The sequence below is a fragment of the Rhinolophus sinicus genome, linkage group LG02 (genome assembly GCF_036562045.2).
Source record: "Rhinolophus sinicus isolate RSC01 linkage group LG02, ASM3656204v1, whole genome shotgun sequence".
In the NCBI taxonomy this organism is placed as follows: Eukaryota; Metazoa; Chordata; class Mammalia; order Chiroptera; family Rhinolophidae; genus Rhinolophus; species Rhinolophus sinicus.
Window position 1 is genome coordinate 29635099 of NC_133752.1, and position 25788 is coordinate 29660886.

General features: G+C 38.0%; 1 protein-coding gene and 1 non-coding gene across 3 annotated transcripts; both read right to left on the reverse strand.

Moving 5' to 3' along the window:
• Positions 1–2624: 2624 nt before the first annotated feature.
• On the reverse strand, positions 2625–2755 carry LOC141570282 (small nucleolar RNA SNORA18). Its single transcript, XR_012494287.1, has one exon. It is a non-coding gene; the product is annotated as a small nucleolar RNA SNORA18 (small nucleolar RNA).
• Positions 2756–9205: 6450 nt separating this feature from the next.
• Positions 9206–21996, reverse strand: OSTC (oligosaccharyltransferase complex non-catalytic subunit). 2 transcript variants are annotated; one of them, XM_019741923.2, is made up of 4 exons: positions 21776–21994; positions 18036–18129; positions 16492–16689; positions 9206–9770 (listed from the first exon to the last, which is right to left on the reverse strand). In XM_019741923.2, exons 1-4 carry the CDS (start codon positions 21912–21914, stop codon positions 9752–9754), a joined length of 450 nt encoding a protein of 149 aa, XP_019597482.1. In that variant the 5' UTR covers positions 21915–21994; the 3' UTR covers positions 9206–9751. The 2 variants fall into 2 exon arrangements, with proteins under 2 accessions (XP_019597482.1, XP_019597483.1); XM_019741924.2 differs by lacking the exon at positions 16492–16689 and having other exon boundaries at positions 21776–21996.
• Between the last annotated feature and the right edge of the window lie 3792 nt (positions 21997–25788).

The following is a 25788-nucleotide window of genomic DNA, read 5'->3' on the forward strand; positions in this document are numbered from 1 at the left end:
GCAATTCCTTTTTTGGTACATCTCTGTCTTCTCACATTTCAGTACATGCAGCTAGAAGAAGGTAGTTCACACTTTCTGCCTGGAAATCTCCCAGTGGGACCCATGAGTTCTCAGTGCCCTTTCTACTGTCCACATTACTGTAGGCAGCAGTGTTGGCAAACTTGCTGCCTTTAGGTCACAAGGGTCCCTTTTCTTCAGCCTCCAAGGTCATTTTCCTCGCTGTCTTCAAGCTCTCATCAACACTTCTCTGAGGGCCTGTTGACTGTTACCTGTGGTCTTCTCGAAACCCCTCTAGCTTGCATTCTCCATCTCAAGACCCTGTCAGTTTCCATTCATCACTCAGTCCCAAAGCCAATGCCACATTTCCATCACAGTTATTTATTGCTGCATAATAAGCCATCCCAAAACTTAGCACCTAAAAGCAAGTTTATTAACATTTCTGAAGCCTTTCAAGGCCGACTGGGCTCAGTGGGCAGTTCTCCTTTGGGGTATCTCAGGCGGGTACAATCAGATGGCAGCTGGGAGTGGATGTCCACAAGGCCTCACTCACAGGACTGGCCATTGATGGTGGCGGCCAGCTCAGAGCTCAGCTGGTATTGACTGGAGTAGCCAGACGTGGCTTTTCTATGAGGCTTGGGCTTCTCGTGTTCTTTCAGCTGGGTTCCAAGAGCCAGCATAAGAGGAAACAGACAAAAGCTGCCAGGCCAGTGAAAAACTCTGCTCAGCACTGGCACAGGGTCACTTCTGCCATCCTCTGTCGAACAAAAATGCTGCAAGGGTTAGAGAAATCTAGGGTTTCCAGTAGGGCATTCCCACCAATTCTCAGGAATTTTTTTCCGCTTTCCCATTCCCAAATCCCGAGATATAAACTGTTTTCCGTTCTCCATGATGAATCATTTCCACAAAGTGACGGCCAATACTACCAACCACCTGGCTTCAAGGAGCCGATTTTCCCAATTTCCTGACAAATTTTTCTCAGGATTCGGGAACGAGAAAGCGAAAGAAATTCCTGAGAACGGGTGGGACTTCCCGCCTGGCAACCCTAGAGATCCTTTCCACTTTTAGATGGGGAGTGTGGCAAAGTCGCTCTATATAAAACAAGTAGGACAAGAGCTATTCTTGCAACCATCTTTGGAAAATGCTATCTGCCATTTAAGGATTAAAAAATAAAAAAATAAAAAGAGGGCGGCCCGGTGGCTCAGGCGGTTAGAGCTCCATGGTCCTAACTCCGAAGGCTGCCGGTTCGATTCCCACATGGGCCAGTGGGCTCTCAACCACAAAGTTGCCAGTTCAATTCCTCGAGTCCCACAAGGGATGGTGGGCAGCGCCCCCTGCAACTAAGATTGAACATGGCACCTTGCGCTGAGCTGCCACTGAGTTCCTGGATGGCTCAATGGGTTGGAGTGCATCCTCTCAACCACAAGGTTGCCGGTTCGACTCCCATAAGGGATGGTGGGTTGCGCCCCCTGCAACTAGCAACGGCAACTGGACCTGGAGCTGAGCTGCACCTTCTACAACTAAGACTGAAAGGACAACAACTTGAAGCTGAACAGCACCCTCCACAACTAAGATTGAAAGGACAACAACTTGACTTGGAAAAAAGTCCTGGAAGTACACACTGTTCCCCAATAAAGTCCTGTTCCCCTTCCCCAATAAATAAATTTTAAAAAAAAAGAAAAGAAATTCTATCAACCCAAAAAAGGTGAGAAAGGAGGAAGAAGAAGCATTGAGAAAGTGAGATAAATATTAGGTTGGTGCAAAAGTAATTGCGGTTTTTGCAATTATTTTTAACCTCTAAACTTCAATTACTTTTGCACCAACCTAATAGTACAAAGTGATGAGATATAGAAAAGTCTAAATATGTAATAATCACAATTCCTGAAAATAGACTAAACTCGCTCATTAAAAAACAAAGATTGTCAGAGTAAAACACAAATAAAACTGCATCATATACATAAGAGACACCCCTAAAACCCAAGAACAAAGAAAGTTTGAAAGAAAATGATAGAAAAATACACATGACAAATCCTAACCTACAAAAGGTTGAATTAGCCCCCTTAACATGAGACTACATAGGCTTTGAGACAAAACAAATCACTATCAAATATGAAGAGGGTCACTACATAACAAAACGTCAATTCACCAGAAAGATATGACAATAAAATTTTATAAAACTGAAAATACATATTTTTAAAAGTGTAAAGGGTCTTTTTTATGTGTGGCATAGGCAAAATTATTTAAAGTTAATACATTTTTATTTAAGGAATTTCACATTATGATGCCACAGCCTTAGTTCCTCCTGACTTTGAGCCTTAATCTTCAAGACAGCCCTTTTATAAAGAACTTTTGCTCAATCCACAGTTGTCATGTCAGTCAGTCCACAGTTCTTTTAGTTGGGTTTCTGTGATCTCCACTTGAATATGGACATAGTTCAAAACTGTCCCACATGTTTAGGTGGTCAGAGGAGGTGGATCTGCCTGGCTTTCATTTCACCCACTGTCTAACCATGGATAACTTCAAATCATATTTGCTCCTAAGCTGTCACACCCCAAAATAGATTGTTGGGATGCACCAATACCTAAAATAAAAAAATGTGTTGACTATTAGATCTTTCATAATAGCAGCTCTATCTTGTAGTTCCTTCCCACAGATCTAACACATAGATCTGCGAGTAAAGGAAACCACATCTTGACTCTATGAGGCATTTCCAACGATGTAAGTCTACAGAAAAAGCCCCATCAGGACAGACCTCAACTGAAAATAGTTTTTTTTAATTATGATCATAGTGAAATATTCCGTACATAATTTTAATTATCAATGTGTTAAACAGTAACTCAAAAACAAGCAGGACTAAATTATATATTATTTAAATAGTCATACAAATGTGGTAAAACTATTATTTAAAAAGCAAAGAAATGTTCAACACAAAATTCAGAGCAGTGGCTACCTCTAGAGGGAAGGCAGGGGAATGGATAATATAAAACACAAAGATATGCTCAGTGGCACTGGTAACATTTTAATTCTTATGTTGGATTACTGGTTCACAAGATTTAATTCATTTTATTATGCTTCCCAATTTACATGTCTCTTTCATATATCCTTTTGACTGTATTACATATTATATAATAAAGTGTTAATATGAAAAATGACATGTATCAAGTTTTACAGGGGAAACAAAGGAATGTAAGATATCAAAGCTACAATTTCATTAAACTAATGATCTGAGTGTTTTTCCATAGTCCAGTCCTTTCTGAAAAAATTTCCTGTCATTTTTTCAACCTGAAAGTGTTCTTAAAAAGTGCCTATGGATGATGTGCTTCAGGAGGTTCATGCATTCCTTGAAATAACAGGAATGTGTGTGTGTGTGTGTGTGTGTGTGTGTATTGGAGGCCATGAGGAAGAGGGAAGAGTCCATTCTCTTGGCAAGAGTGTCTAGATAAGCAGTGCCCAGGAGATAAGGGGATGGGTTTGGGCACCAGAAAAACTTGGGTTTGAGTCTTGGATTGAACATTCCAGAGTGTGTGATCTTAGTCAAGTTGCTTATCTCTCTGAGATTTGGTTCCCACATCCATGAAATAAGAATCACAATGTCCACCTCAGAGTGTTATGGCACAGATGAAATGAGATAGATAGATAGATAGATAGATAGATAGATAGATAGATAGATAGATAGATAGATAGACAGACAGATAAATAGGTAGTTTGGCACATTTTTGATATAGAAAGTACACGTTTTGATGATTATTCTTTTTATCATAATTGAATCAAATCCTCAGTTGGTCCATGACCCAAAAAATTAAGCAACACTCTTAGAAGAAGCAACACTTGCCCTGATTCTGTGAATTTGGCTCTCCTTTCTCCATCGTAAATGAGCAAAATGCAAATGAGCTCATTTTGTCTAGTGCAGCGAACAGGCACACGGTTAGATTCTGGGGATAAGTAAAGAGCTCACACTTTGAAAAGAAAAACTGGCTTACAAAAATTTTGTATTGAAACACAAGATTCATAAAAGTGAACACATCATAAATGCACAGCTCAATGCACTTCCTCTCCGTGCACACACCCATCTACGTAGTGCCCAGATCAGGAAACATTACCAGCAACCCAATCAGCTCTCCTCATGTCCCCTTCTGGTCACTACCCTGCCTTTCAAAGTATCCACCCACTCTCTAACTACGGAAGAGACTGGCTTTTAGACCATAAATTAGGATATAGGACAAAAAGCATATGATGTCCTTGCAGAAAGCTGAAGGGATTGTGAGCCAGGCACACTTTAGTTCAATCCCAGCCGATCCCTGTGAAATGGAGACCATGCTATCTACTAGAATGAATCGTTGTGAGGATTGGAAGTAATATGGACCAAGTACCCAGCACAGCACCTTCCGTTGTGGACTAAGCCCGCCACTTCCTCTTATGACAGTAAGAGACCTGGAAGATGGTTGGCATTGTTGTTAAGATTAAATAACAGATGTAAAAGCACTTTTCAAAGTTGAAATATGTTATATAAAGTGTCATGTTTTGCAAAGATACGGCACATTTGCTATGTGGGCTTAAAATTGTTAGATAATTTCCTGTCGTATCAAAGTAGGACGGCAGTTTGGGGACTCTGAATTACAGCTGTTCCAACCTATTAACCTGGTCAGACCTTGAGGGCGGTGTTTAGACTGGCACCCACACTGTGCTCTCAATAGAAAACTCTTTTTCTGAGGTGCAGCAATTGCCAACGTAAGCACTTCATGGCCTGTGTGAAGGTTCATCCTTGACAGGGGGCATCTGAAGAAATGGGCTTTAGAAAGACGAGATGCCATCCATTAACCAAAGGCGGCTCCTTGGTCTTCAGTGGAGCAGTGGCGTCATGTCACATGCTGCATAGAAACTGTTTCCACCTTGCAAAGGATACAACATAAATCATAAAACACTTTAAGTGGACATATATCTAAAAGCAGACATACCCTGCTTCAACTGTATTTATCACATATGCCTACGTGTGCACATTTCCACCACTCCCATCCCCAAGGGAGTACGTGTAATCATGCATTAAATAAAACTACAGTGTGAAGGGGAAACCAACAAAAGATAAGTTCAGAGCTAACATTTCTGGAGCACTGAGTATGTTCCGGAGGCTGTGCATCATCTAATTCTCAGGACATCCTATGAGGTAGGCAGTCAGCTGCATTTTACTAAGAGGAAAACGACGCTCAGAGGATCTAAATAATTGTCCATGGTGACACAGCTAGTAATTGGCAGAGTTGGGACATGAACCCAAAGCTGATTGGTCCCAAGTGTCAGGTCCTAGTGGCTCGTGGTATTGCCCCTATAGATCTGTAGTGACCTTTGCTGAACCCTGATACCAGCATATGATTTGTCCCAAGGAGCAGGCAATTGTGCTCTTATTAGAAATATGTGACTATTATGTTTATTTAAATTGGACAAGGTTCTAAAGGGCCAGAATATTTAGCTGTGCAGGAAACAGTGCAGTGGGGAGAAGGGTGCTAATATTAAGATGGGACATACCGTATGTTTAAGCGGAATAGCACTGATTTCAGGAAGCTGAGATGTACTGGAGTAAAAATTTCCATGGATCCCTTAGAGTTATTTGAAAAAAAAAAAAATTTACTGGACTTCAGAGGGAGGAAAAAAAAAGATATTTCTTTAATTTTCCTGAAGAATTTCAGATTTAACCTTTTGAGTGATCAGAGCACAATGTGGCTAAGACAGCGTGCAGGACAGTGCGCAGAACTGGCAGTCAGGAGACTTGGTTTCCTACCTCTGGCAAAGCTATGTGCCCAGAGCAACACACTCCACCTCTCTGGGCTTCAGTTTCCTCATCTGGATAAATGAGTTTGAACCTGCTTGTCTTTGAGATCCATTGCAACCCTCAGATGCTGATGCCCAGGCAGAACCAGCCATGCCTAGAGGTGACCAGGTATAACATGAGTCTGTGAAAGCTGAGAATGAGGTGAGATATGCCCTCCTAAGGATGTGCTCCTAAGCACAGCTTTGGAGAAGTGTGTAGTCACCAAAATGGCTATGTCAATCTCAGTATAAGCATCCCAAAAGCAGGACAGAATCTCTCGGGAGACTTATTTTTGAAGGAATATAGACACTGCAGTGAGAGGATGATCATAAAGGAATCAGTCCCCATGTTTCTGAGTCTGAAAAGCTAGAAATGGTGAGCCTGGAAAAAATGGAGGCTCCTGAAAGGGTTTTAATGTTTGAAATGTTGGCTTTCATTACGTACTAGTTATGTATGCCTAGATCTAGACAGAAGGGATGGACCTGAAATCAATGAGCTAAAGCAAATAGGACATAGCTTTCTAAAAGACACAGAGATCTGAAGATGGAATTCACCTCAAGAGGTAAAAACATTCCCAGCACTGGCAGGTTCAACAGAAGTTCGAGGGCCGCATTGTGGATAATGCAATTAAGCTTTGTGTTGTCTCACATACTTTATAGCAAATTATTTACACTAAATGCCATAAACTTGGTAACAACTGGACTTGGGGTAACCTTGAAAGGAGGGAGCTCGACAACCGGGTACAGGAGGGCTGGGGGTGGTGGTTTAGGGAGGGATAGGCAAAGATGAGGGATGATGTAGGAGTTTCCATTCAAGAAAGTGCCATTAAAATTTTATCAAATCGAGGTAATTTCCTCTAGAGTGGCTGAAGCTGTTGAATGTAATGATCAAGATAGGCTGGCAGCCATGATTCCCACCACTCTGACCCAGAGTAACAGAAGTGATCAGTTTTATGGGGAGAAAAGCATGCAGCAGACCCACAGAGTAAGTCAGAAATAAACAAGGGACCTTATAGCACCAAGTTCTCAATTCCAGGACACCTAATCCCCAGCAGCCTGCCTGTCTTAGCATGATACTCTAGTATCCTAACAGCCAACCCTCTAAGATAGCTTAAGTGAGTTTCTCTAAATGCAATTAAGAGTCTTAGTACATAAATAAAACAAAGAAAAACAAGTAAAATAATTTTTGGAAAAAATATATTTGTACTTGAAACTTGTAGGCAGATTAGCAGCCCATGATTCCAAAAACAAATGAAAGCCTTACCTCTTCCCAAATCTGGGTTTCAGGGCTCTTCCCATGGACTCTTACAGCAAAGAGAACTGGCCTGTTTGTGTAGATTCACCAGATTAGAAATTCCTCATGGGCAGAGGTTGTCTTTTTCTTGCTCACTGATGTAACCCATCATCTGGCATTGTCTTTTATAAATAAGTGTACACTTCTTATTACTACATTCAAGAAGTGATCTTCTGTACCAGAAAATAGCACATGATGGAAACAATTAGCCTGCTATGCAGAAGACCTGGGTTTTAGTTCAAGCTGTGGTAGCAAATGAATGTCAATTTACTTACTAGCAAAACGGGAAAAGAGTCCTTATTCCAGCTTTACACTTTAGAAACACACCATTTACTGAGAACCTGTTACCTCACACTTCCCAATTCAAGCAAACATTAACAATATAGTCTAATTTTTCTTTTATAAGCAAAATATATAGGATTTCCTCTCACTTTAATCTTGTAAAGAGGATGTTTTCTTTATAATCTGTGGCAGAGATGTGTGGCTCAGATCCATTTGGACTCACTGTCGAGCTGCAAGAAGTGGGGCTCGCTGACAGCACATTGTTAGTTTTGTCAGGGTGCACCTCAGCTTCTAGCCAAGATCCTGCGAGTAATTGCAAGGTGGCCAAAGACCTGACAAGGCAGTGGGACAACGGTCTAGCCATTTCCATCCAACATACTCCTGACAGGCAGGCTCTGTTGTAGTGCTCCCCACTCGGCTGACGGCAACCGTCAGCTATGCCTCACAAAATAACAGCTTCCCCGGGCTGATTCTGCGTCCTTCCTTTACCTGTAGCTGGAGTTCCTCTTCACTAAACCATCTGGCACTTCTAAGTATTTTAGCACCCACTTCCTGGAGAATCCTGTGATAAAATCAAAGACTGGTTTGCTTCAAATCTAGTCTACTAATTTACTCTCTCTTTCTCTCATTTACTTAACCTCTGCTGATGTTAATAATGCTTGGCAGGCTTGCTGTCAGGCTGTGACCTTTTAGTCTAGTATCTCCAAAAGCATTTTAAATCTAGTACAAGGTACAACAATTTTTTTCCTCACGTAAAACATTGCAATTTTACCAGAAACATTATTTAGATATATTTCATTGTAGTTAGTAATTGTGCATTTATTATAAAAAGAAAAAACAAAACAAAACCTTAAGAGCTGTGACAGAGAAAAAATACACCAAATATCAATAGCACCACCTGGTGGAGCTTAAAAGGAACTGTCCACAACTCAGTCGTTTAGGAAAAGACCTTTGGAAGCCATTAACACCTTATGTTATCTTCTGTCCAACTAGTTTATGTTTTATAACATGTCTAAATAATGAAAAATGTAATTAAAGTTAAATCAAATCTTCTAAGTTGGTGAGTACATGCAGGTCTTGTTTTCCATTTTTGGAACTTTGGAGTATAGCAGAGCTCTACCCATCTCTCATCACCATAGTATAAACTATTATCTTGCTTGATTTTTGTGTGGCATTTAGAAGAATCTGACATTTTATAAACATTTTTATCTTTTGATTATCTGGCTTCCCTACAAGATTTTGATTATCTTCTCTTCCCTCTATGAAGACAGAGACTTTATCTGTCTCATTCACCACTATAATCCTCAGTGGTGCTTGGCATATAATAGGTACTCAAAACTTCTTGAATAAATGATTCTTTTTCAGTTTAATGAACAGCAACTTTTAGATCAGCCTTGGAATTCGAAAAAAAAATTCACCTGAGAGAAAATTTTACTGTAAACTTACAGGTCTTGGGATGAGAATTGAGCCACTAGAAAAGTAAAGTTCATGGCCACTCAGGGAGAACCGAAAGGCCTGGTGGGAAGAAATGAGAAGACCAGACTGGTCTAGAGATGTTTTTAGATGCACTCAAAATTGTGTTAGTTACTGCAAATGAATGGCTGCAGGGAACTTTCATCTAACACATCACATTTCCAACAGCTCTGACACAGATATGCAGCCCGTGCCTGAGCACTTACAGGGATGTGGGGTTGCTACTTCACAAGACATCCTGCCACCTGCATTTTGAGGCCTTCGGCCACAAACAGCAGCTAAAGTCACAAGATGGGACTGAATAACTGTAGACCAAAAGGTTAATATCATCAGTCAATTTAAAAACAAACATAAAAGGTGTTCATTAGAAAATTATTTATTTCTGCTCCTTTCATACACCTAAATGTTCAGGAAACAGTCTTACATACGTATCTGAAATAATGTACTGTCACACACCGTTTAAAGGCAAAGCACCATAGGTAAAGCTGATCAGCTGTCCAGAGTCCTCAGCTTTCTGTTACATTAATTTCTGAAAATCAGAAATGTCATCTCCAAAAAATGTTAAGGGGGTTGTAAAAAATAATCACTCTATTCAAAATTATAGTTGTAGAAATGGAGTATATTTTCCTTAAGAAATGAAAAACTGAGAAGAAAGTGCTACTTAACATTGTTGGTACGTCAGTATAGGTCAGCAGGAAAAAAATACTATGATAAGCTTATCTCTTCAATACCAAGAAGATATTGTAGTCCGAGTTTTAATATGCTTCCCATGTTTTCCACTAGATGCTTCTTTTCTGCGGCTTTTCATCCTTTTCTATATTTCACATCAGAGGATTGGTACAGCCTTTAAAACTTCATGAACAGGAGCAAATCCAGTATCCACGAATTTCTTCTCAAAAAGGTACTCTAACCCATCAGATAACCCCTGTAGAAATAAAATTTAAAAACACAAAAAGTGAAAAGGAAGCAACATTGCAAAATGCCCAAACAAATTTTGTGAGTCAAATGACAATCTAAAAATATAATTGTGTGATCCTTTTTATGGCTCTTATTTTATATCTTGCCCCCCGCACATTTTTATTGGGCCTTAGTTCCATTACCCTTCCCCCTCAAAGGATAAAGTTACCAACCAATATGCTAAACAGCATAGAATGAGAAAAAAAAGTAAAGAAAATGTTATGTAAAAGTTAGAGTCAGAATCAGTTTCCTTTGGACTCTTACAACTGCAACAAAAATCACAAACTTTTTAACGGAAAGAAGCTGGTTTGGATATTCTAAAGAACTTAGTATTACCAAAGGAGAGGGTGGGAAGATCAGGAGCTACTCACACCTGGGCAGTGAGGCCTTGAACTCTCAAAAAACAGTGTGCAGAAGTGTCCCCCTGCACCTCTATTCCTTTAGGAAATGTCCATGTACCAGGGAGGGACCTTAGTTGCAGCTACTGAGCAGGTCAAACTCCATGTGGATGAAACAGGAGATCCTTTTACAAAATGTGCAAGTTAGGCCCTGGAGCCCCCTTTAAGTTAAAGCATTAAGTTTGATTTTATAAAGTTCCAAACTTTCTCTTTTGCAATAAATCCTGACAACCTATTATTAATTAAGGATCCACAAGATCAGGGAAAAACAAGGAAAACTATATAAAGCTATCCACATGAAGAAAGGGTTTAAAACACCCTGTTCCCACTGATGCCTTCAGAACGTCTCTTCTTTTGACCCTGCCTCCAACACTTAGTGAGTAAGCCTGACTCAGTTCCTTCATCTATAAAATGCAGTTACCTCAAAGAGTTTTAACGATTATACCGGGGGTGCCAAAAAGTGTATACAAATGGACACTTTGAGCACAAGCAGTAGTTGGCTGTAATCACAAGTGTCTGGACACCGACGGTAACTACTCTGAGCACCGCTTGTAACTGCAGAAGTCAAACGTGACTTGTATTCATCTCTTGTTATAGGTATAATTACAATTTTAATAGTTTTCCTTTCTTAAAATGTGTATACATTTTTTGGCACCATCTGTATAAGACAAATCTACTTACATAGGAACTGCTATGCATGGTAATAAGCACTTGACAATGTTAGCTGCTATTATTAGTTCAAGTTTCTTTATCTGTAGGTTAAGGAATCAAAACTCCTCATCGGATTAGATCTACTACAGTGCTTGGCACATAGCAGACACTCCAGAATGTGATTTTCCTCCATTCCAGCTTCTGGACTCACTTGATCTACAGGTCCTAATGTGCAGACAACGGGTCCTCCCTAGAACTTACTTTTCCTTCTGTTCTATCAGCCTGGCTGATCCACACTGAGTACAGAGAGAACTGTTATCTCACACAACCACCTTTGTAACAATTCTGATACAATCCAGCACTTCTCACCCACCCCCCAGCCCCCAAACGCAACTGAATAAAAAATGAAAAGGCTCTTAGGATATATATTGACTTTGAAGATCCCCACATAAACATGCTATTATAATGACTGATACTTCACAAAAAGCATACTTTTAAGACCTAAACTTCACAAGAAAAAATAAGTTCAAGATTTTAAAGAAGTATCCACTAATATCTGTAGCAGTGGAAGCTGCTCAATAGCTAGCTTACACTTTACAGCCCTAAAGTACGAGGAGTCTTTAGGGGTCGCTGCCTGTCATCTGCGTGTGCTGGTATGTGAGCGTGCACTTTTCACATCGATCTCTGGATACACAGTATGTAGTGATGTTCTTCCTTGTAACTAGTGTGTGACCTATGCTTACGTAGTATAAATCACGGATTATTGTCAACCTAAATGTAGATGGAAGAGAGTACTTAAATGGACAAATCCTTGTTCAAAGCTGCCAAACATACATAGTCCTTTAGGAAAAAATTGGGGGGATATTAAGAAATACTATAATGTTATAAAGATACTATGTTGGAAGAAAAAACAAGTAAATATACTTCTTGGTAGGGAATAAAAGTAAACTTCTTGAAACATTTAGTATGGTTTGTCCTGGAATCATTTAGTTCCCTCTCAAGGCCCAAAAAAATGTCATGATCTTTAATTATTATATTCAGGCCTGTGAGAATTTTATACAAGTAAAATTACGGCAAATACTAAGTACTTAGATAATATAAGCATTACAGGTAAATAAAAGTAAATCAAGAGCTCAAAAAACCACTAGACATAGAAGCCAGCATGTAGGATCTTCTATTTCACCTTTATTTTAAGGCATTCATTCTTTCAGAGTGCCTTCTGCGTAGGAGGCAGGCACTGTGCTAGGGTGGCACTAACACAGAAATTTCTCATAATACTATGACATGCATTCTTGTATTTAATCCTTGCAACAATCCTAAAAAGGTGGGCAAGATGAATATTATTCTCATTTTACAGTTGAAGAATGTGAAACTGTGGTTTGCTCAAAATCACACGGCAAGTACAGTACAGAATCAGCTTTAAAACACAAGTGTCCTCACTCCTGGTCCATTAGCTTCTGTAATGGTCCTAAAACAGAAACCTCACTTTCTTTTAGAAACAGAAATCGCATTATCTATTTATTTTTGAAATGGTGGCCATAGTTCAAAACGAAACATAGAACTTTTAGGATTCTGTTTATCTTTACAATAAAAACACTTATAATTAACATTAATATTATGCTTAAGAGAACATAAAACACCTTCTCATTAAATCTTGAGACTAACTCTCTCTGAATCACATAATTAACTCCATTTAACAAGTTTGGAATCTGAACATTCACAGAACTGACACAAAGTCTCAGAGCGAATAAGCAGCAAGCCCCAAACTGGCCTCCAAGTTCCTCCCTCCTCCCACCACACACCACCCTCAGCAGCTGTACATTTTGTTTTGTTAGAATCACCTCTCTTTGCTCACAATGAGCCCTGGATATGAGATTTCACTCATTGAAACAACCTTGCTTATTCAGAGGACAGACTCTCTACCACCTTAACTTTCTGAATACAGCCCAAACCTGAAAGCAGATGAAAGAGACTCAAAAGGCCAGGCCATCAAGCTCTCCTTCAGCCAGGACTGATTTAAAATGCAATCAAATGCCTAGGTTATCTATTTCCTCAAATCACAGAATAACCAGTGAACCAAAGAGATGGAAGGAAAGGATGAAATTACAACAGGTTACAATGATAACAATGAGAAGTGACAGGTTACACTGAAGAAGTTAACTGAAAAATGGAAAAGTACTTACATGTCTAATATAAGTATAAATGTAAAATGACCTTGAGTCAAAAAGCAAAATTTTGCATAATGTTCAGTGTTCGGCAAATAAGTTATCAAATAGTAAATATATGCTAAATACAAATGTGAATGTTAAGGAGGCAATAAAGCAAAACCCTTTTGAAAGAGGTCTGTCAAAAACGAGTAAGAAAGTTTTAGTACATATAGGGTTAAATTTCAGTTATATGAAGAAGCAGATATATGCATCATCTTATTTCCTAAATTATATTAATTTTAGTAAAATATTATTATATTCTTATTTTTCATGTTCCCCCTCCCTTTAGGAAAACTTCTGAACTGATCCCATCTCAGGATTTACTCAGGGGCTCCTTAGCTTTTTCTCATCAGCTCAAATTGCTAAAATGGAAATTTTTGCCAGTCTGAGTAAAGCAGGCCTTTGTCTTCAATTACATAACAGTATCTAATTAGACTATGTTATACAGCTTTATAAGTTTAGGCAAGTCACTCTGAGACTGCCTAAATGTAGGAACCCATCCCTCTATTCCCAACCACTGTGCCTAATTTTAGGCCATTATATCATGACACTGCAGGCCATCTTTTAACTTTTTTAATTTTAAGATTCTGCTATTATGTCAAAAATACCCTAATAGTGGAGTCTAAAGAGAATCTAATGACCATTCACTGTTTCTCAGAAGAACCCAGAACAAACCTGTACCACAGTCTTCTACCCAGTGTACAAACATTATTTCATTGAGCCTGTGTACATTTAAAATGTACCTCACACACACACACAACTTCCCATACGTTATCTTATGAACTGTATTAGTAAATTTTTATTTTCAAAATGAAAACTGTTTCTTTGTAACTTTGTACTAGTACAAAAAACTATTAGGCACTAAAATTTGATTTTTCATTTTAAATGTATTGTCATGTATGCAAACAGTCAAAAAACAGTTATTCATTTTATTAGCTCCCACATTTCTTCAAGACAAGGCATCAAAAAAAGCCAATTTTTATTTGTAAAATTATATCAGTAGGAGAGACATCAAGTGTTTAAAAAAGCATAAATCAGAAACTATAAAATTAGTAGTACCATTTCACCACTACTGTTTTCTCCTTTTTAAAGGTACTTCTTGCTAACGATAACATACTCTTTATGAAAGACTCCAACCGTGGAGGCTATCATGATACATCTTCTAGCATAGCCATCCTTTATCTCAGGTGCTAGCAACTTATCTAATCTGAAAAAAAAAACACCATGGTTACTGGTGTTTTTAAATGTCTTCTTGTTGCTGTTGCTGTTCTACTTATATGTATCAAGCTGTTTACATATGTGGGGATCAAAGATAATGTGTGTGCAAGAAAAGCATCCCCCCTCGCTGGTGGTACTAACCACAACCCTACCATGTGCAGTATGTACACACAGACCTGCCTCGTCACTGCGTTTGGGGTCTGCAAGTATTCCAGAAAATGCAATACTTGCTTTTCTAAAATTGTTCATTGTTTTTCCCCACTCCACACCTGAGGTATCAGGCATTAGGAGCTGTAGATGGAAATCGTATTAAAGAGGGAATCATAAATTCCTTCCTCTTAAATATTTAAATCCTAGAGTTAGCTGCATTGACAACTTACAGAAAGAAGCAATTTTCTGCTTAGATCATTATTCTGCTTTGGCTACATCTAAACATAATCTACACCTGCAACCCAAAGAGTATATCCTACTTTCTATTTCCTATTGTTGGCTTAGTCAGCAATCTTGGCTACTGACCTTCTAGAATGAGGATAGGAAGACAAATGTTTACATAAATAAGTGCAAAAGTAAGGTGGAGGCAATCCAAAGAATTAAACACTTTCCAAGTTTTTTGTAAGCAGTCGATAGCTCTATTACCCTAAAAGTCAAACGCCTGAGCTCAAAGAAAACCACACTCACATCCTAAGTATAGGACCTAAGACCATAAGAAAGAATGGGAAGCATACGAAAATGAGAACAAATCTAGTTCTAAGGGTAAAACCAGCCCACTTCTGTTCTGCTGTCTCCAAAAGTTCCTTCTGTTTTGATTGCTAATTTTTAATAGCCTCTTTATTATTTCTGGGAGCCTCCTCTTTTCTTGTTTTGCTATGGGAAACTTCAGCCTCTTCCATATATTCTTCCAGTGTACCTTTTCCAACAAGGGCAGGAAAAAGTGGAACAAAAAGAGGAGGCTAGAGTACCTAAGTCTTCATACAATTTAGCCAATGGCCAAAATTGTCTTCCCAGGACAAAAACAAGAGCCACGAGCAGAGGAGTCTGAGGGAACTATATGGGCACACCAATATTCAAAGAACACTGTGCTCTTTTTTCCCATCCTGCAGGGCTAAGATGGGAACATGACTGCAGGATAAGTACTTCTGACTTTCTAGGGGGAAGTTTCTAGGGGGAAGTCTACTCCAGATGTGTTCTAGGTAATAGGCAGGTTAAGCCATAGAACAAGTGAACTTGTGAAACTCCAACACATTACTGTACTCCCTTTTATGGTCTCTTATGATAAAGGAATATCAGTTCTAAGAAATCAGTTTAGTTGACACTTGATATTTAACATATTCCCTAAAAACTGAATTTACTAAGAGCTGATCTTTGTAACGTGTTTCCCCGAAAATAAGACCTAGCTGGACAATCAGCACTAATGCATCTTTTGGAGCAAAAATTAATGTAAGACCCAGTCTTATTTTACTGTAAGATCGGGTATAATACAATGTAATACCAGGTCTTACATTAATTTTTGCTCCAAAGACGCATTAGAGCTGATTGTCCGGCTAGGTCTTATTTTTGGGGAAACATGGTATGGTATGCTTGCTCAAAGTTCATGTGGTGACTAATGTATCTATAGGTGAAATCAGAATATAGGGAAATGTGAACAAATTTGTCCACATCACAAATTAGTGATCTCAAATGGAATTATGAAAGTTGCCATAAAACCAACTTATCTTCTTCTTCTAAAGCCACAGTAAGTTTTCTGAATCAACATGGTCTAATTACATATATATGAAATTCTTTCCCCAGCTTTTTGGGGAGGTAACAACTCCCCTTCCCCATCCAAAGCTTAATGGGTTTTCCTTGTACCAATATTCAAAGAGCAGTAGCAATTAATGGCTTGAAAATATTCCCTACTATTACCATTACGACCAGAATCCCATGTTACAGACTAACTAAAAAGGACTTTAGAGAAACAGTGCTGAGTGATGCTACAGCAAAATAACGGAATTTTCTCATGAACACGTATGAAGATAATAGTCAGGAAGACCTATTAGTCTCAAATTTGCTACTACAATAGCTATAACCTTGAGCAAGTCACAAATTTCTTTAGTTCTCAGAATTTTCATCTGTTTTACATGAGTTAAATCAAATCGCCTATGATTTTATGTGATCCAGGTAATTTTACCAATTGGCAACAGAAGTTGCTGATTACACAAAGTACTTAATAACTTACGGCAGTTTCATTCTCATGAATACTCTAGCCATGAAAAAACTCAATAGGACACAGACGAATCCAATGAATAGAAGAAGAAATCTATTGAGTTTTGGAATGTTTGGTGCATTGGATCGGTCGAGGATTATGAAACCTAAACCTCCCATTGTAAACAGGAAGCTGGATGCGAGTCCCTCCATAATATATTGTCCATTTACTCTGAAAAAGAAAGACCATGGAAAACAAAAGAATGAAAATTCTCAGAAAAACAAAAAATTTTTCCTTAGAGTGAAATTCTGCTAAAACATTTTTTATTCTTACCCTTACAACTATTTTACTACATTTATGGATATGCATTTTTAACAAATATTTATTGAGAGCCTACTATTTATCGAGCACTATTTTAGGTTCTGGGGCAACCACAATGGAGCACATGTCCAAAGAAAATTTTAAAACCTTAACTAACACAACTGTCTATGAAAAGCAAGTCACATTTTAATTATTAGCTTAAAAAGCCAATTTATTATATATGAACCCTTTACCCAGAACTTTAATTTAGCTTTTAAAAGCTATGCTGTTTAAATTTCTACCAATTTCAAATTAATTTTGAATTGGTTAGAAATGTTTCTTGAAAAGTTTTATAGTAATTAATAAATCTCTTGTTTCAAAGGGAAAAATTTAAAAGCAAGCATTCTTAACTAAGGCACCATGAACCCCACCAGGATTCCCAGTGATCTATAAACCCTTCCAGTTATATGCAAACTTTTGTATCTATCTGTATCTGATTTTTCTAGGGATACAGAGCTTTCAAAATTCTCACAGTTCATGGACCCCAGAAAGGTTTCACTACCATCAAGATCTCCTGTCATCTACATCCCCTACCTAGAGAATCACAATAATCTTTCCAGGAACATTCAATGCCTGGAATACCATTAATGTAAGCATAAATACAAATACGTTTAGGTAGACAGTTATCAAGTGGATTTTAGAAAGCAATACAGTAACCATTACTACTAGAATCCCATATGTTACAGACTAACCAAAAAGCACTTTAGAGAAAACCACACTAGAATGGTGTTTTATTGCTGAAATGGAACTCCCTGGTCTCAAAAATTATTCTTTTTATTTTAGTCCAGGGATCCACAGATTTTTTTCTTAAATGGCCAGACAGTATATATCTTAAGCTTACAGGCTATATGGTTTGTGTCATACTTACCGATGTGGCCTGAAAGCAGCCACAGATAGTATATAAACAAATGGGCATGCCTAGTTCCAATAAAGCTTTACTTACAAATTGGTTTGCTGATCCCCAGAATAGTATTTTAAACTGATACCCTCCTGTAAATAAGTGATCATATCATTGTAGAATATTACATTTCCTAATAAATAATACACTTCTACTCTCGCTGTGGCCCACTTCCTGCCATCTCCAAACTTAGCATTTTAAAACAGTTACTCTCTAAATACAGATGGACGCCATAGGTTTCACTGTCTTTTTAAGTAAGCAGGCATGCCCCAGCAACCTTCTTTCCCACCACCAAATCATTCGAAAAGGCATCTTTTACCTGTAGGCCAAGAAAGCTACTGGTCTCTGATGCCCGTGTTCATCCGTCATAGAGCCAACACTTGGAGGTTCAACAATGACATCATAAATTATTCCTACATGAAAGACAACGGTATAAATTAGACTGGATTCCTAATTTTTTAAATAGGATTCATTTTCATCTGCCTCTAAAGGTTCATTTATATTTAAATAGAACTGCTTTTATGTATTATTACAATCAAATAACGTGCGGCTAATCTAAACTTCAGATAAACCATTCAGAATTCAACTCAATACTGTAGAATGACTTATAAAACAATATTATCTCTACCAATGTAACTTTATTAACAATTGTCACCTTAATAAATTTAAAAAAAAAGTTGCTAAGAGAATAAATCTTAAAAGTTCTCAACACAATAAAATTTAGCAGACGTATGGTGATGGATATTAACTAAAAAAAAAGGTATTTCATAAAGAAATTCATTCAGTAACTATTCTGATACTCAAGAATGACTCCACAATAAAGGAGATTTAACATTAAAGATTGTATTTCAGTTCAAGAAACTGTTCCACATAAGTTTGGATTTGCTTCTACAAATTGAGAGCTACTAGAGAAATTTTCTTGCTTAAATGTGAAATAAGGAAACATTTTAAAATCTCACCATTAGCTCTAGAGATTCATGATCATTCATGTTAATGTCCATCAATATTTTACGTTTTCCGAAACTCCCACCATCAACATCTACTCTTTATCTTCTCCATTGTTTTCCAACATCATTTCCAGCTTTTCTTGAGCATAGAAAGACTGTCTCCCTCACCCTTAACTAACCCCACCCCCAAATCTACAAACTGGTAGCTGCATCCATCCTCACCTCCTTCCCTCCAGCTCCTGCCAAGGAAGAATCACTTCTCCTACCAAGGTGGGACGCCTTCTGCAATTATCAGGATTCCATCCCCTCTTGCCTTTTCAGACTTTGTTCCTTCAGTTATCTCTTCTCTCTCCTGTATTTTCCACCTGTCCTTCCCCTGTATCAACCTTCCCTACACTCCAGACCCTCCTAGCTAACAGCCTATTTCTATGCTTCCTTTTTGAAAGGGAATCAGGCTTCCTTCTGGAAAAAAATTGACAAACTTGCTACCTCCCCTTGCTCACTTACCCTACATTCAGCTCACTCCAATCCACCAGTGTTGTGTAATTCAATGGACACTTCTCAATTCTCTTCTTAGGAAGTTTCCTAAACAGCACTCCATCCAGTTTTCTAAATCCATTTTCTTGGGGGTCGGGGGGTTCTCATGGCCTTTCTAACACTCCTGTCCATGATTTCTAGCTATCTCTCTAGCTGAGCCTCCTCGTCCATAAAACCACTAAGTGTTGGAAGTTCCTTAGTGCTTAATCCGTCCTCCTCTTTTTTTGTCCTCTTCTTTTTTTTCCTACATTCTTTCCAGAATTGAACTCATCCCTTCCCAGGGCTTTCAATTCTATGTGCTAATGACTGTCAATGTGCCAACACCTCAAATAATGTTAGCACCATAGAATGCGATGTAAGTTCCCCAAGAACAGGGATTTTGGGTATGTTCTTCAACATGTGGTTTATAGGAAGAATTCAGAAAACATCTGTTATTGACCAACTTCAACATAGACCTCTTTTCTCAGTGTTATACTCATCCCTGCAAACTCACATATCCAACTAATTATAGTTGGTTATGTCCAACCATTATATATCCTAAAGTTACCTCTCGTTCACCAAAAAATACTTCATTTCTCCAATCTCAGAAAATGACACTTTCATCTACTCAGATGCTCAAATCTGACACCAGTAAGATTTCTTTACACTCATTCTTCCCTTACATCCAATCAATCCATCAAGACCTACTGAATCTACTTCCAAAATATCTTTTGTTGTAGTTTTCTTTTTTTACCACCAGCCCAGTCTAGTCTAGGTCAACTACAAAACCCACCTAACTGGTCTCTCAGTCCCGTATCTGTCCATCGTTTTCCCTCTGTCTAGTATACCCTTTCCCCTAATCCTTCAGCTTGGCTAACATGTCATTTCTTCAAGAACCACACTCCGATGTAAATGATATTCCCAATTCCTATTATTTTCTCATAACCTCTTGTCCTTTTCCTTCAATGCATTCGTGGCATTTTGCAATGGCAAAATAATGTAAAAGGTTTAAAAATGTGATACTTAATGTATGTCAACCATGACATTATAAGCTTCAGGAGGGCGGGACCCTTATGTTTCCTTCACAGTTGTCCCCAGTACCTTGTGCCTGCAGCTTAACAGGGACTTGATACACTACTTGCTGAATGTTTCTCTGTAATGAGTATTGTTTACTTACAAAGGTACACTCAGTTTTTAAGAGACTCTTTTCCAATGGCAAAATTGATTCCTTGTATGAGATACCTCATGACCTTGGCCACCAAAAGGTGTCTTTTTCACTTTCATCGGGGGTTGAGGCAGACAATCTCCAATCTTACAACAATCTTACAACAATCAACAGGGAAAAGGTAGCATGACAACTGTGAGGCTTCTAGCAAAGGCTCTGGCTCCAAGGGAGGTAAGGCTAACAGGAATGAGACTAGTAGCTAAAAGCAGATGAAGACTACTGTTTATTTATTTTTAAAAAGCCACATGCATATTAAATTTCTTTTATTCAACACAGTACCTATTATGTGCTGAGCAAATGTTAATGCTGATGCAATGCTAGGACAGTGTCTTACCAACATAGAAAAAATATGTCTTTAAATTTAATTTACTTAAACAACCATTAAGTTAACTGTCACTATTCTAGATGGGGGGAAGGGTGTGATTCAAAGGTACATTCTGGAACTAAGCCCTCATGGTTTCAGATTCTTCCCTCTTCAGTGCAACTATCCTCACAAAACATCTATGAAAATGAAGATGTCTGTGACTATTCCCTTAAAAGCAGAGCCACTCTTACTGTCCCTAACCTGTAGACTTTGAATTTTATAATTTCCAGATTAAGTACTCCCACTTCCCCCAAATCTACTACTACAGCTGTCCAGTCTTGAGTACATTGTGGAACTTAGCTTGAAAGGGTGGTGGCTCTGCAAAGACTAGCTGGACTGCCAACTCACCACTGTACAAAGCAACGCCCCTTTTGCAACTTTATATATGAAAAGAACAGGATACAGTAATTCGTAAGCTTTTAACAGGAATGCTATTTTCCTTATTCTTTAAATGCTCAACTGTTCCCTGAAATACAGTATTACCTGCACATATATCTCAAATATTAATCAAACCATGGTTTCGGAACATTCCATATTCATTGTCATCGGGGTAAAAACCAACACCGGATCCTTAGTTTTCAGCTAACAAACTTAAGAATTCTCAAGTCTCTTCCAAGGTTCCAGGGGCCGGAGACAAAGAGAAGGTAACAGTCCCATACCCTTTTGACCAATGATGGAAGTAAAATGGGCCGGACTAGACTTTTCCAGGATCTCTGTCAAGCAACTTACGGCAAGCAATAAAAAGGACAACAATCTGGTCTGGAAAAATCTATTCGACTTGGATCCCTAGGATAAGAAGCTAGGAGAGTGAACGCAATGGGAGTGAGAACACGGGTGCTCTCAGGGCGTCAGAGCAAATAAAGCTTGGGGCCGTTAACACTTGGAACCCCAGAACTTCCCTCCACCCTCCGAAAAGATCACGAGCAGAGCGATGCTTGCCCGGGGGCTGCGAGTCAGCGGAACCGACGCGCCTCCGCGCCGCTCGGGCCCCTGCCAGCCTGAGTTACCTCCGGTGATGAGGAAGTAAGACACCACCACCAGAGCGTACACCGTCATGGCCGAGGGCATGTGCACCCAGGGCGGCTTCTTCAGCTTCAGGTTGGGGCATTCAAGCACCAAAAACGGCACTCGGTACAAGGTCTCCATGTTGGTGGTGGCAAGGGCAGGTCTCGGCCAGGAGCCCCACGCGCCACCCGGAAACAGGCCAAGCCTTCCTTTTGCCGGCGCGTGCGCAGAAGAGGGAACGGAAGGTCCGCAACACTCAGAGGCAGTATATATATCTGTAGAAGAAGAAACTATGAAAAACAAACAAGTGGCATGACTTAAAACTATGTGTTATTGGAAATTTTTAAACATAGATTTGAATAAGAAGCTCAATAAATAATGCCAATGAATAAACTGGTAATTTATGTACCTTCAAGGACCTGCAGGGCTCCTGACGTGGCCCAGCCAGACAAGCTGAGGGAACCGAATCTCTCAGAGCCCGCCTATTTGCTGACGCTGAGAATTTGGAAGCTGATTGGACAAAGGCCCTCTAGCTAAAGGATGAATGGGAAAGTTTAGAAAACGTTATTTTATTAGCGTTATTTTTCCAAGAGCTTGAGAAAGTCCTAGGTTGCTGAGTTTTTACTTCTCGATGTATTAGTGGTGATACTAGTAATAACGATTGTTATTAATTGCTAAAATAATATAAATTAAAAAATATATATATACACATATACAAATATATGTATATGTGTGTATGTGTGTGTGTGTATATATATATATATATATATATATATATATATATATATATATATATATATATATAACATATATCCAGTCCAGATTTATCACAAATGTCAAGAGGACATCTCCACAGGATTCCTAAAGCTGACCTGTGTCCTCCGTTCCAATTTGCTCCTCTCTCAGCCATCCCTATATCATAAATGCTAACATTTTTCAGGTTGCAAATCTTGAAATCATCCCGGTTTCTCTCTTTATTAAAACTCCACACCGAAAATAGCAGCAGGTCTTTTTGTCCACTACCAAAAATATCTTTAATTCATCCATTTATCGCCATTCCATTGCTACCGCCCCTAGTGGCAGCCACATCATCTCTTGCCTGGGCTACATTCGCAATCCAAGTGGATGAAAATATATGATGAAGAATTAGTCTTTGGGGATGGACCTGGTGGCCTAAAAAGTACTTTGTTTTCTGTTTAATTTTTATTTTTATCCACTACTTTAAGATTCTGCAAATGTCAATTTCCTTTTGGAGTAAGAGTGAAAAGTGACAGATTATATAAATCCAGAACGGACCAATACCTTTATTATTGAACCAATGTTTTCCTGATTTTTGTTTTTTGGTTTGTTATGAGCCCATGGTTTTGGATGGGCTCAGTAACAAACAGGATGACATGAATTAATTCTGCACTTTTACTTAATGACTCAATTATTGAGCAATTGTTTAAATGCCATAATAATGAAAATATTTATAAAATACTGCAACATCTAATTCTAAATACAGATGAAGCTTCCTGCTCTTACCATTCAATAGTGAGAGTCTCCCCGGAGTCTTACTCAGCTATATATTAAGGAAGGTACATTAATTTTAGGTTATGAGGGGGTCACTAATAATACCAATAATGAAGTGTGTTTACGCCAGCACCAGCATTAATATATAGGAAGTTTTTCTGGGGACTATAAAGCAGAATGTTTCTGAAATTCTTATAATTCCATAAATAAGGAAAATTTTGAAACAATTAAAAATGTATTGTCTTGAAAAAATAAATAAAAACATAGAAGTAAGAAGTTAAGCCCCTTTTATAGCTTCAGGAAAGAAACTAACATTAATTAACCACTGCTTAGCAGATACTGTGTTAAGTGCTTTTCCTTGGTTCTTACTAGTCTTCATGGCAATTCTATTAGGTAAATACTATTATCACCACTTTACATATGACAAAACGGAAGCTTGGGAACTGAAATAAACTCAAAAAGTGTGGTATAGTTTGTAATTAGGTGAGACCTAAAGGCAATTGCCCTAAACGTAAAAGAGATTTAAGATGTTTAAGATGGGACAAGTTTGTATACTTATATAGTTTCTATATATTCTGGGGCCAAATAATTCTATATATACTGTGGAAAACACGTAGAAGTGTAAAAAATATAATTTTTAATAAAAATAATATTGCCTAGTCAGAACAGATTACATTTATCTATACGTTGAATTTTCACTGTCATTTTTTTTTTCCGTTTTAAAAAGTAAGTTTGTTCAAGGAACCAATTCATTATTATTATTAACATCTTAAATTTTGAAATATACTCCAACTTGAGTTTGTAATATTCTACAAGCCAGGTATAAAAGAAACCTTTCTTGAGTAAAATATGCACATCTGTTATTCCATGTCCTAATAATAATATTCCTATAGAAAACATTTTGTTTAAACACAGCATAAACTCTGTAACTGAAAACCAAAGAAATAATGAATATAACCATGGACATTAGATTTTCATCATTCAGTGGGTGCTATTTTACATAGATAAATAAGGATAAATGTTAGAAGAAATGAAAATTTAAAACATTATACACAGTAGGGAGTATCATTTTTAGCTACGCATAAAACAAAAATGACTAACTCTTACTGTGCACAAGCAAATCTATACTCAAGGAAGAAAGGAGCCTAAAACGGATATTTACTAAGACTTTCATGTCTAATGTAGAAAATCTTAATGAAAAGTCTTGAAGTTAGGAATGGCCCTGCCAGTCAAAAGAGAAGGGAAACCCCACAAATAAGCTTTTAACTACTAAATTCTAAACAAATTAGAGCTACCAGGGCTACCCTGTTTCCCCAAAAATAAGACCTAGCTGGACAATCAGCTCTAATGCATCTTTTGGAGCAAAAATTAATATAAGACCCAGTATTATATTATATTATATTATATTATATTATATTATATTATATTATATTATATTATATTAAAGACTCAGTCTTATAGTAAAATAGACCAGGTCTTATATTAATTTTTGCTCCAAAAGATGCGTTAGAGTTGATGGTCTGGCTAGGTCTTATTTTGGGGGAAACACGGTATTAATACTGCTGACTTCAGTTTATTTAAATATGTATTAGGGAGAAAATTGGTAGCTTTGTTTTTTGTAAGATAATTACATACAATTTTATCCTAAATTTGTTTAGAAAACATTTTGCATTTTCAGTCTCTTGAACTATGCTCTTTCCCTCTGTATTCTGTATAAGCATCAGTATGTTTGTTTCTCCAGCTCAACAATTATTTATTGTGTGGTAATTCCATGCCAGGTACTCCGGTAGACACTATTATGTCTCATGATCTAAATACAAACCCTTTCTAACACAATATTAAATTGTGAATTTTGTTGTTGTTGACATTATATTAACTTGTGAAGATTAAAATGTCCAAGTAAAACATAGGTACATGCTCATTATTAATTAATGAATTAATTCAAACAACAGAGCCACATGTGGAGTAAGTTTCCTTTTATCACTGTTCTCATTTTAGTTCTCTTTCCAGAAGTAATGAGAACCCTGAGATTAGTCATGTAATGTACGATTGGAATAAACATACTCAGATATGAAAGAATCCCCACATTGGTTTTCTGACCCATACAGTGAGGGCTCTCATAGTAGGAAAAGCTACGGAAGTGGAACCAACAGAACTGTCCTTACTTACCAAGACAATAAATCAGTGACTGCAGAGATTGATGCCACTATCAAGGACTTGAAAGATGCAGGGTGGCAATTCCAACCACATTCCATTCAATTAGCCAATTAGTCCTTATAAAAGAAAGATTGCTCTTGGAGAAAAGTGAATTAATTAATGTAAACTTAATTATGTGATGACTCCAGTTGCAGCTGCTGTCCCACATTTTGTTTTGTTGCCAGGGCACATCAATACAACCCTTGGCACCTGTTAGGTAGTTTTTGATCTGGCAAATGCTTTTTTATTTATACCTATTGGTAATGACCATTAGAAGAAGTTTGCTATAACTGGCAGGGTCAGCAAT